Source organism: Rattus norvegicus, chromosome 18, assembly GCF_021556685.1.
Source record: "Rattus norvegicus strain SHRSP/BbbUtx chromosome 18, alternate assembly SHRSP_T2T, whole genome shotgun sequence".
Taxonomy (NCBI): domain Eukaryota; kingdom Metazoa; phylum Chordata; class Mammalia; order Rodentia; family Muridae; genus Rattus; species Rattus norvegicus.
In genome coordinates, this window is record NC_141551.1 from 84,322,836 (window position 1) to 84,335,085 (window position 12,250).

Consider the following 12,250-nt stretch of genomic DNA (forward strand, 5'->3'; position numbering starts at 1 on the left):
CATGATGCTGGAGGACTTCAAGAAAGACATGAACACACTTAGGGAAACACAGGAAAACATTAATAAACAAGTAGAAGCCTACAGAGAGGAATCGCAAAAATCCCTGAAAGAATTCCAGGAAAACACAATCAAACAGTTGAAGGAATTAAAAATGGAAATAGAAGCAATCAAGAAAGAAAACATGGAAACAACCCTGGATATAGAAAACCAAAAGAAGAGACAAGGAGCTGTAGATACAAGCTTCACCAACAGAATACAAGAGATGGAAGAGAGAATCTCAGGAGCAGAAGATTCCATAGAAATCATTGACTCAACTGTCAAAGATAATGTAAAGCGGAAAAAGCTACTGGTCCAAAACATACAGGAAATCCAGGACTCAATGAGAAGATCAAACCTAAGGATAATAGGTATAGAAGAGAGTGAAGACTCCCAGCTCAAAGGACCAGTAAATATCTTCAACAAAATCATAGAAGAAAACTTCCCTAACCTAAAAAAAGAGATACCCATAGACATACAAGAAGCCTACAGAACTCCAAATAGATTGGACCAGAAAAGAAACACCTCCCGTCACATAATTGTCAAAACACCAAACGCACAAAATAAAGAAAGAATATTAAAAGCAGTAAGGGAAAAAGGTCAAGTAACATATAAAGGGAGACCTATCAGAATCACACCAGACTTCTCGCCAGAAACTATGAAGGCCAGAAGATCCTGGACTGATGTCATACAGACCCTAAGAGAACACAAATGCCAGCCCAGGTTACTGTATCCAGCAAAACTCTCAATTAACATTGATGGAGAAACCAAGATATTCCATGACAAAACCAAATTTACACAATATCTTTCTACAAATCCAGCACTACAAAGGATAATAAATGGTAAAGCCCAACATAAGGAGGCAAGCTATACCCTAGAAGAAGCAAGAAACTGATCGTCTTGGCAACAAAACAAAGAGAAAGAAAGCACACAAACATAACCTCACATCCAAATATGAATATAAAGGGAAACAATAATCACTATTCCTTAATATCTCTCAATATCAATGGCCTCAACTCCCCAATAAAAAGACATAGATTAACAAACTGGATACGCAACGAGGATCCTGCATTCTGCTCCCTACAGGAAACACACCTCAGACACAAAGACAGACACTACCTCAGAGTGAAAGGCTGGAAAACAACTTTCCAAGCAAATGGTCAGAAGAAGCAAGCTGGAGTAGCCATTCTAATATCAAATAAAATCAATTTCCAACTAAAAGTCATCAAAAAAGATAAGGAAGGACACTTCATATTCATCAAAGGAAAAATCCACCAAGATGAACTCTCAATCCTAAATATCTATGCCCAAATACAAGGGCACCTACATACGTAAAAGAAACCTTACTAAAGCTCAAAACACACATTGCACCTCACACAATAATAGTGGGAGATTTCAACACCCCACTCTCATCAATGGACAGATCATGGAAACAGAAATTAAACAGTGATGTCGACAGACTAAGAGAAGTCATGAGCCAAATGGACTTAACAGATATTTATAGAACATTCTATCCTAAAGCAAAAGGATATACCTTCTTCTCAGCTCCTCATGGTACTTTCTCCAAAATTGACCATATAATTGGTCAAAAAACGGGCCTCAACAGGTACAGAAAGATAGAAATAATCCCATGCGTGCTATCGGACCACCACGGCCTAAAACTGGTCTTCAATAACAATAAGGGAAGAATGCCCACATATACGTGGAAATTGAAAAATGCTCTACTCAATGATAACCTGGTCAAGGAAGAAATAAGGAAAGAAATTAAAAACTTTTTAGAATTTAATGAAAATGAAGATAAAACATACCCAAACTTATGGGACAAAATGAAAGCTGTGCTAAGAGGAAAACTCATAGCGCTGAGTGCCTGCAGAAAGAAACAGGAAAGAGCATATGTCAGCAGCTTGACAGCACACCTAAAAGCTCTAGAACAAAAAGAAGCAAATACACCCAGGAGGAGTAGAAGGCAGGAAATAATCAAACTCAGAGCTGAAATCAACCAAGTAGAAACAAAAAGGACCATAGAAAGAATCAACAGAACCAAAAGTTGGTTCTTTGAGAAAATCAACAAGATAGATAAACCCTTAGCCAGACTAACGAGAGGACACAGAGAGTGCGTCCAAATTAACAAAATCAGAAATGAAAAGGCAGACATAACTACAGATTCAGAGGAAATTCAAAAAATTATCAGATCTTACTATAAAAACCTATATTCAACAAAACTTGAAAATCTTCAGGAAATGGACAATTTCCTAGACAGATACCAGGTATCGAAGTTAAATCAGGAACAGATAAACCAGTTAAACAACCCCATAACTCCTAAGGAAATAGAAGCAGTCATTAAAGGTCTCCCAACCAAAAAGAGCCCAGGTCCAGACGGGTTTAGTGCAGAATTCTATCAAACCTTCATAGAAGACCTCATACCAATATTATCCAAACTATTCCACAAAATTGAAACAGATGGAGCCCTACCGAATTCCTTCTACGAAGCCACAATTACTCTTATACCTAAACCACACAAAGACCCAACAAAGAAAGAGAACTTCAGACCAATTTCCCTTATGAATATCGACGCAAAAATACTCAATAAAATTCTGGCAAACCGAATCCAAGAGCACATCAAAACAATCATCCACCATGATCAAGTAGGCTTCATCCCAGGCATGCAGGGATGGTTTAATATACGGAAATCCATCAACATGATCCATCATATAAACAAACTGAAAGAACAGAACCACATGATCATTTCATTAGATGCTGAGAAAGCATTTGACAAAATTCAACACCCCTTCATGATAAAAGTCCTGGAAAGAATAGGAATTCAAGGCCCATACCTAAACATAGTAAAAGCCATATACAGCAAACCAGTTGCTAACATTAAACTAAATGGAGAGAAACTTGAAGCAATCCCACTAAAATCAGGGACTAGACAAGGCTGCCCACTCTCTCCCTACTTATTCAATATAGTTCTTGAAGTTCTAGCCAGAGCAATCAGACAACAAAAGGAGATCAAAGGGATACAGATCGGAAAAGAAGAGGTCAAAATATCACTATTTGCAGATGACATGATAGTATATTTAAGTGATCCCAAAAGTTCCACCAGAGAACTACTAAAGCTGATAAACAACTTCAGCAAAGTGGCTGGGTATAAAATTAACTCAAATAAATCAGTTGCCTTCCTCTATACAAAAGAGAAACAAGCCGAGAAAGAAATTAGGGAAACGACACCCTTCATAATAGACCCAAATAATATAAAGTACCTCGGTGTTACTTTAACCAAGCAAGTAAAAGATCTGTACAATAAGAACTTCAAGACACTGAGGAAAGAAATTGAAGAAGACCTCAGAAGATGGAAAGATCTCCCATGCTCATGGATTGGCAGGATTAATATAGTAAAAATGGCCATTTTACCAAAAGCAATCTACAGATTCAATGCAATCCCCGTCAAAATACCAATCCAATTCTTCAAAGAGTTAGACAGAACAATTTGCAAATTCATCTGGAATAACAAAAAACCCAGGATAGCTAAAGCTATCCTCAACAATAAAAGGACTTCAGGGGGAATCACTATCCCTGAACTCAAGCAGTATTACAGAGCAATAGTGATAAAAACTGCATGGTATTGGTACAGGGACAGACAGATAGACCAATGGAATAGAATTGAAGACCCAGAAATGAACCCACACACCTATGGTCACTTGATTTTTGACAAAGGAGCCAAAACCATCCAATGGAAAAAAGATAGCATTTTCAGCAAATGGTGCTGGTTCAACTGGAGGGCAACATGTAGAAGAATGCAGATCGATCCATCCTTATCACCCTGTACAAAGCTTAAGTCCAAGTGGATCAAGGACCTCCACATCAAACCAGACACACTCAAACTAATAGAAGAAAAACTAGGGAAGCATCTGGAACACATGGGCACTGGAAAAAATTTCCTGAACAAAACACCAATGGCTTATGCTCTAAGATCAAGAATCGACAAATGGGATCTCATAAAACTGCAAAGCTTCTGTAAGGCAAAGGACACTGTGGTTAGGACAAAACGGCAACCAACAGATTGGGAAAAGATCTTTACCAATCCTACAACAGATAGAGGCCTTATATCCAAAATATACAAAGAACTCAAGAAGTTAGACCGCAGGGAAACAAATAACCCTATTAAAAAATGGGGTTCAGAGCTAAACAAAGAATTCACAGCTGAGGAATGCCGAATGGCTGAGAAACACCTAAAGAAATGTTCAACATCTTTAGTCATAGGGGAAATGCAAATCAAAACAACCCTGAGATTTCACCTCACACCAGTGCGATTGGCTAAGATCAAAAACTCAGGTGACAGCAGATGCTGGCGAGGATGTGGAGAAAGAGGAACACTCCTCCATTGTTGGTGGGATTGCAGACTGGTAAAACCATTCTGGAAATCAGTCTGGAGGTTCCTCAGAAAATTGGACATTGAACTGCCTGAGGATCCAGCTATACCTCTCTTGGGCATATACCCAAAAGATGCCTCAACATATAAAAGAGACACGTGCTCCACTATGTTCATCGCAGCCTTATTTATAATAGCCAGAAAATGGAAAGAACCCAGATGCCCTTCAACAGAGGAATGGATACAGAAAATGTGGTACATCTACACAATGGAATATTACTCAGCTATCAAAAACAATGAGTTTATGAAATTCGTAGGCAAATGGTTGGAACTGGAAAATATCATCCTGAGTGAGCTAACCCAATCACAGAGAGACATACATGGTATGCACTCATTGATAAGTGGCTATTAGCCCAAATGCTTGAATTACCCTAGATCCCTAGAACAAACGAAACTCAAGACGGATGATCAAAATGTGAATGCTTCACTCCTTCTTTAAATGAGGAAAAAGAATACCCTTGGCAGTGAAGGGAGAGGCAAAGATTAAAACAGAGACTTAAGGAACACCCATTTAGAGCCTGCCCCACATGTGGCCCATACATATACAGCCACCCAATTAGACAAGATGGATGAAGCAAAGAAGTGCAGACCCACAGGAGCCGGATGTAGATCGCTCCTGAGAGACACAGCCAGAATACAGCAAATATAGAGGCGAATGCCAGCAGCAAACCACTGAACTGAGAATAGGTCCCCTATTGAAGGAATCAGAGAAAGAACTGGAAGAGCTTGAAGGGGCTCGAGACCCCAAAAGTACAACAATGCCAAGCAACCAGAGCTTCCTGGGACTAAGCCACTACCTAAAGACTATACATGGACTGACCCTGGACTCTGACCCCATAGGTAGCAATGAATATCCTAGTAAGAGCACCAGTGGAAGGGGAAGCCCTGGGTCCTGCTAAGACTGAACCCCCAGTGAACTAGTCTATGGGGGGAGGGCGGCAATGGGGGGAGGGTTGGGAGGGGAACACCCATAAGGAAGGGGAGGGGGGAGGGGGATGTTTGCCCGGAAACCGGGAAAGGGAATAACACTCGAAATGTATATAAGAAATACTCAAGTTAATAAAAAAAAAAAAAAAGCCGTCATTCACCATAATCAAGTAGACTTCATTATAGGGATACAAGGTTGGTTCAGTATATGAAAATCCATTAATGTGATCCACCATATAAACAAACTCAAAGAAAAAGAATGACATGATCATCTTCTTAGATGCAGAAAAGCATTTGACAAAATACAACACCCCTCATGTTAAAAGTATTGGAGAGATCAGGAGTTCAAGGCCCATATCTAAACATAATAAAAACTGTTTACTTCCAACCAACAGCCAATATCAAATTAAATGGAGAGACATTTAAAGCTATTCCACTAAAATTGGGGACAAGAGAAGGATGCCCACTCTCCCCACATATATAGGACTTGAAGTGCTAGTTTGCACAATAAAGACAACAAAAAGAGTTCAAGGGGATACAAATTGGCAAAGAAGAAGTAAAGGCATCACTATTTGCAGATGATTTTGATAGTATACATAAGTGAGCCCAAACATTCTACCAGAGAACTTCTCTGCTGATAACCAACATCAGCAAGTAGCCAGATATAAAATTAACTCAAATAAATCAGTAGCCTTCCCTTATGCAAATGAAAAACAAGCTGAGAAAGAAGTTAAGGAAACAATTTCCTTCACAATAGCCACAGATAATGTAAAATATCTTGGGGTAAATCTAACCAAACAAGTGAAAGACCTGTATGATAAGAACTTCAAGTCTCTCAACAAAGATATCGGAAACGATCTCAGAAAATGGAGAAATCTTACATGCTCAGAGTAGTAAAAATGGCCATCCTACCAAAGGCAATCTACAGGTTCAATGCAATGCCCATCAAAATCCCAACACAGTTCTTCAAATACATGGAAAGAACAATTCTCAAATTTACCTAGAAAGGCAAATAACCCAGAATAGCAAAAACATTTTTTTTTTTTGCTGTTAACTTTATTAATGTCCTATTCTTATCCCCCATCCCCCAAGTATCTGCAGGTCACTACTCATTGTCTTTTTTCGTTGTTGTTGGATTTTTTTATTTATATTTCAAATGTTATCCCCTTTCCTGGTTTTATCTTCATAAGCCTCCTATTTCATTCCCCTCCCACTTCTTCAATGAGGGTGTTCCCGACCCCAACCATCCAACCTTCCCTTCTCCCTGCCCTGACATTCCCCTACACTGCCTTAACAAAACCACAATTTTAGGTTGTTATTCTTTCTCTAAGTGACAAAGATGTTGGCTTCTTATGTTCTGCATTATAGCATTGTATCTTATCTTTATCATGCTCTGTTCATTTAAGCATACTATAACATGTGATGGTGACAGTAAGGTTGACTATTTTTTTTCTTGATAAATAGCTCACCTGTGATAATTAATAAAGTCATGTTTTAAAGGACCACAATGGAGTGCAGTTGTAGAGCACTTGCCTCTATGGTTGAGGGCCCTGGTCTCACTGAATAATTTATAAATAAATGACAAGCCACATTGCTTGTAACTGACCATGATGAGTATGCATAGCCTTCTGATGCCATTCTCCTGTTCTGTTTGACCTGCTTCTTCTAGATTTCTTTATTTAAATTGTTCATTTTTTCTGAATCACTGCTAAGTAGAAATGCGTTCAAACAATACTACTTAGACCACATTATTTCAGATCTTTATAATTGTGTTACTATCATGTGTTGGTTAAAAGATACTACTTGGTTGAGAATGATTGTTTTATAGTAGCATTTTTATGAATTGACCCTTCAGGAGGTTTAACCTTCTGGTAGAGGAAGTTTGTACATATATATACATATATATGTATATATATATATACTTTTTGTTGTTGTTGTTCTTAGGGAATTTTATTTTTTTTCCGTCTTTATTACATTGGGTATTTCTTATTTACATTTCAAATGTTATTCCCTTTCTCATTTTCCATGCCAACATCCCCCAACCCCCCTCCCATTCTATATGGGTTTTCCCATCCCAATCCTCCCCCCATTACTGCCCTCCCCACAAGAATCCCATTCACTGGGGGTCCAGCCTTGGTTGGACCAAGGGCTTCTTCCCTTTCCACTGGTGCTCTTACTAGGATATTTATTGCTACCTATGAGGTCAGAGTCCAGGGTCAGTCCATGCATAGTCTTTGGGTAGTGGCTTAGTCCCTGGAAGCTCTGGTTGGTTGACATTGTTGTTCATATGGGGTCTCAAGCCCCTTCAGCTCCTCCAGTCCTTTCTCTGATTCCTTCAATGGGGATCCTGTTCTCAGTTCAGTGGTTTGCTGCTGGCATTTGCCTATGTATTTGCAGTATTCTGGCTGTGTCTCTCAGGAGAGATCTACATCCGGTTCCTGTCGGCCTGCACTTCTTTGCTTCATCCATCTTATCTAATTGGGTGGCTGTATATGTATGGGCCACATGTGAGGCAGGCTCTGAATGGGTGTTCCTTCAGCCTCTGTTCTAAACTTTGCCTCCCTAACCCCTATCAAGTGTATTCTTGTTCCCCTTTTAAAGAAGGAGTGAAACATCCGCATTTTGGCCATCCTTCTTGACTTTCATGTATTCTGTGCATCTAGGGTAATTCAAGCATTTGGGCTAATAGCCACTTATCAATGAGTGCATACCATGTGTGTTTTTCTGTGATTGGGTTAGCTCACTCAGGATGATATTTTCCAGTTCCATCCATTTGCCTATGAATTTCATAAAGTCATTGTTTTTGATAGCTGAGTAGTACTCCATTGTGTAGATGTACCACATTTTTTTTAATTCATTCCTCTGTAGAAGGGCATCTGGGTTCTTTCCAGCTTCTGGCTATTATAAATAAGGCTGTTATGAACATAGTGGAGCATGTTTCTTTCTTATATTTTGGAGTATCTTTTGACTTGACCGTCCTATAGGCCTGTGCGTCAGGAGTGCCGTAGACCTGTTTTCCTGTTTTCTTTCAGCCATTTATGGGAACAGAGTGTTCTGCTTTCAGGTGTATAGTCATTCTTGTCTACTGGCTTTCAGTTGTTCCTGTGGGCGTGTGTCCTGAGTCCACCAGGCAGGTCACATGGAGCAAAAAGTTGGTCTTACCTCTCATCTCGGGCCTGAAGTCGCTCCTCAGGGCTGTGTTTCAGCTCTCCGTTAGGGCAGCAATCAGAAGGGCCTGCCCCTTCTTCTCCGGGGTCCCTGTGTGCAGGGAGCCCTGATGGTGCTAGGCGTTTTCCTCTAGAGTCAGAAATGTGGGCAGAGAGTAGTCTCTTCTGGTTTCCCAGTGGTTTCTGCCCCTCTGAAGGTCTAGCTCTCCCTCCCATGGGATTTGGGTTCAGGGAGCTATTTGACCAGGTCCCTTCAGATCTGGGCACCGTCTTGTATATATACATTTTTTTGCAGCCTATCTCCATAAATATTCAACCTTTCCTCTTGTTGACCACCCACCAGAGGCAGTGGAAGAGAAAGTTATTAGGATATGAGAGTAGTGGATCTGTTTAGCAATAGTTCTTTGGGGGGTGAACTCAGTCTTCTTTCTCTTCGTCAGCAGTTCAGTCAAGTAACAAACACCAAATATGAGTCAGCAGCTAGAGTCCAGTCCTCTTGGCAGGCAGACAGCACACATGAACCAGCAGATGTAGTTCAATCCCAAAGAATATGCAAGGTTTGCCAACTGTCCTGAGGTGAGCCTGCAGAAGAGTCAAGAAGCCACAGTAACTTTATATAAAAGAACATTTTGTCACGTTTCTCTCAATGGCAGCATTAGCATCTCGGAGCTCAACATTGGCATGTAAGCCACCAATACTTGCATGTCATTAGTGAAGAATAGTGATACAGAGAGAGCAAAGCAGACCAATGCTTCTTCCCAGTCTTTGTGGGATCATATTTATACTCCTTCCTTATGTGTCCTTTCTTGTGTCCACTGTAGCAAACTATCCTTTCACTTATGTCTGCTTCAGGAAATCATTCTTTCACATGTCTGCTCCAGCAAGACATCCTTTCACCTGTGTCTGCTTCAGGGAAACATTCTTTCATATGTCAACTTTAGCAAGACATCCTTTTACCTGTGTGCCCCAGCAAATGATCGTTGTACATGATTGACTTTCCTAAGAAGCTAGAAGTTTCCACTTCAGAAATTTAAGAAGCAGAAACCAGTAAAGCAAAATACTTTTTGGTCTAGTCTAAACTGCCGTACTAGAAGGATGATGGTAAGGCCTGGGGCACCTTTGCCATAATAGTGAGATGCAGTGGTTTTTGTTTTTGTTTTTTTTTTAAGAATGAGTTCCTAACTCAGTATGTCCTCTCTGTCTTCCCCACAGGGCCCCTGTGTCCATGATGAAGATTCTGGCCTGTCACTTTCAGGAAAACCTGCACTACAGGCCCTTTTGTATCACTGCCGTTTCTATGAACATTTGACTCACATGGTGAAACATTGTTACGTTGGAAGATATATGTTTGATTTTAATATTTCTGCTTTTACTGAAACTTCAGAATATAATGATTTAAATGGTAAGTATAATACCTTTATCATTATCATTATCATTATTATAAAATACAACTTCTGTTAAATGATATCGAGAAGCTAGGGAGATGACTAAGTGTTTAAAACACAAGTGGAAGGACTGAAGTTTGTATCTTCAGCATCCACACAGTGGTCTGGAATCCCCAGAGCAAGCTGTCTAGTCAGATTGACCCGTGTCACGTGAGAGATCCTCCTTTAATATACAAAGTGAAAAGAGCGCCTATGGAAGACATGAAGTAAACTTCTGACCTCCACACTCAAGAGTACACATGTGAATATTTAAATAAGCATGCATACCGTCTACACATGGGAAAAAAAGCACATGCTCACTAAAGAACATTTGGAAAATAGTAAAAGATTCATCAGAAAAAACTATCTCTAGAGAATACCTCTGATATATTTCTTACCATCATTTTCCCTATGTGATGTTTTTTCATATGTTTTATGCACACTTTCTGTTTAGTTTCTGCTTCTCTAAACATTGCCTGAACATTATTCTGTGTTATAAGTTCTTCATAGAACCATGCTTGACATTTTCTTAATGCTTCATAAGTTATTTTCTGGCCTTCAGTAAAGTTTATACCTTTTTTTCTATGGTACAGTCTTAAGCATTTTTAAGACATCTTGTATGTCCAAAGATGTACAGTCTTTCGGTTGTTTTCCCCTACCTTTCATATGAATGAGATCTTTTCTATGGCTTCTCGCTTATTTGGTAAAAGTCTTAAAAAAATCTATTTATTTTTGTATGTCATAAATTTATCAGAACATCTTACTGAAACCTTTTTATTTCTCATTTTCTAAGTTTTATATATTAATGCATAAATACTACTTAGATGTTATAAAGTGAAGATCCATTTAGCATAAACTGCTTTAATTTTGAAATTAATATTAAAATATAATGCTTTAGAATTAACATAACACAGAAAACGTTCAATAAAAAAATAAAAAACCATTAGCCATATTAATTTATTCACTGTCTCATGAATATGTATGTGTATGTAATTATAAATAAGATTTATGTCTGTATGCAAATATATACATATATAATAAGCAGTAAACTGAAATGAAATTCCATTACTTTTAATTACTTAAATGTGAATTTATTTATAATTATTTAAATGTATATTCACATTTTTATTCCCATCTTAGGGGAGTTGAAAGTAGCACTTAATGAAGCTCTTGAACTTTATAAATAACTGTCTCTATTAGAAAAGTGAGTTAGTTGTTCAGATGTTTTGATTTTATGAGTCACTGTCGTTCCTAACATGGCTTTTGAGCCAATCTGCACTGATGCGTTCTGAGTGTTTGTTAGAAGTGTGCATTCATGGTTTCATTCTCATGTGGGCTATTAGAATCCCTAGGGCAGGTGCACTGGAGAAACTGCACCAACAATCTCTGAGCAATTCTCAAACACAGTGAAACATACCATTCTTTACTTTATGGTTCTTTCCTTAAGGAGTATGTATTCTGTTGATTGTCGGAGAACCTTGAGGAATGTCATATTAACTATTCTCTGTTGTCACAGGTTTAGATGACTCATTCAAGTTCTGGAGGGCCCCCTCTGGGACATCTACTCAGGATCATGAGCCAAGTTCTCTTTCTACCTCAGAAACAATGGTAATTGAAAAGAACACATAGTGTATCATTTTGAGCCACTAAATAAGTTTATATTTGCATACTAGTGATAAAATATTGGATACAAATTTAAGGTTAGGATTATAATGTCTTTTTGAAAGTACATTCTGAGAAGACTCTTGCTCTGCATTTACTCAAAATATTCTGTTTAATATGTTCAGTTATCCTCATATGGTAGACACCCTTTACTTTCCCACACAAGTGTGTCATTCTGAAGTTAAGTAACTATGGTAAACAGCAATGTAAGAGGCAAGATTGGAATTTCAACTGGTATTGCTGGCTACAGTCATAGCTACATACATTGTTTCAGTTGAGTCTTCAGCCGCTCTTTCCTACCTTTTCTGATTGAATCGAGAATAAAATCATGTTAATAATTAAAAGTCATTAATTGTCCTGAAATTTTGATTAAGGGCAAAGCAGAATGAGAAAGTGTACATATTCAGGTCATTCCAATGTGGTATTGATAACTTCAGACACGTTTCTAAATACCTGTATGAAAAACTTTTCTACAGTATGTGAAATTTGCGTGTATGTACATGTCGTCATTCTTGCATATGTGGCTTCTTCCTAGAAGCTGACGCCCATTTTCAGTTTTCTTAAGTATATCAAAAGCATTTCTTCTAATTAAAAACATAAATTTT

General features: G+C 38.5%; 1 protein-coding gene and 1 long non-coding RNA gene across 6 annotated transcripts in view; one reads left to right on the top strand and one right to left on the bottom strand.

Moving 5' to 3' along the window:
- Rttn (rotatin) overlaps nt 1–12,250 on the top strand; it is a 169,745-nt gene that overhangs the window by 106,500 nt on the left and 50,995 nt on the right. For all 5 annotated transcript variants that reach the window (XR_015642117.1, XR_015642118.1, NM_001170436.2 and 2 more), the window contains 2 exon segments: nt 9,772–9,961; nt 11,500–11,591. Coding sequence is in view for 3 of the 5 variants with exons in the window: in NM_001170436.2 (NP_001163907.2) it covers nt 9,772–9,961; nt 11,500–11,591 (282 nt within the window). In the remaining 2 variants the exon portion in view is untranslated.
- Nucleotides 1–12,250, bottom strand: part of LOC147999910 (uncharacterized) — a 101,848-nt gene that overhangs the window by 2,530 nt on the left and 87,068 nt on the right. The window lies entirely within an intron of this gene.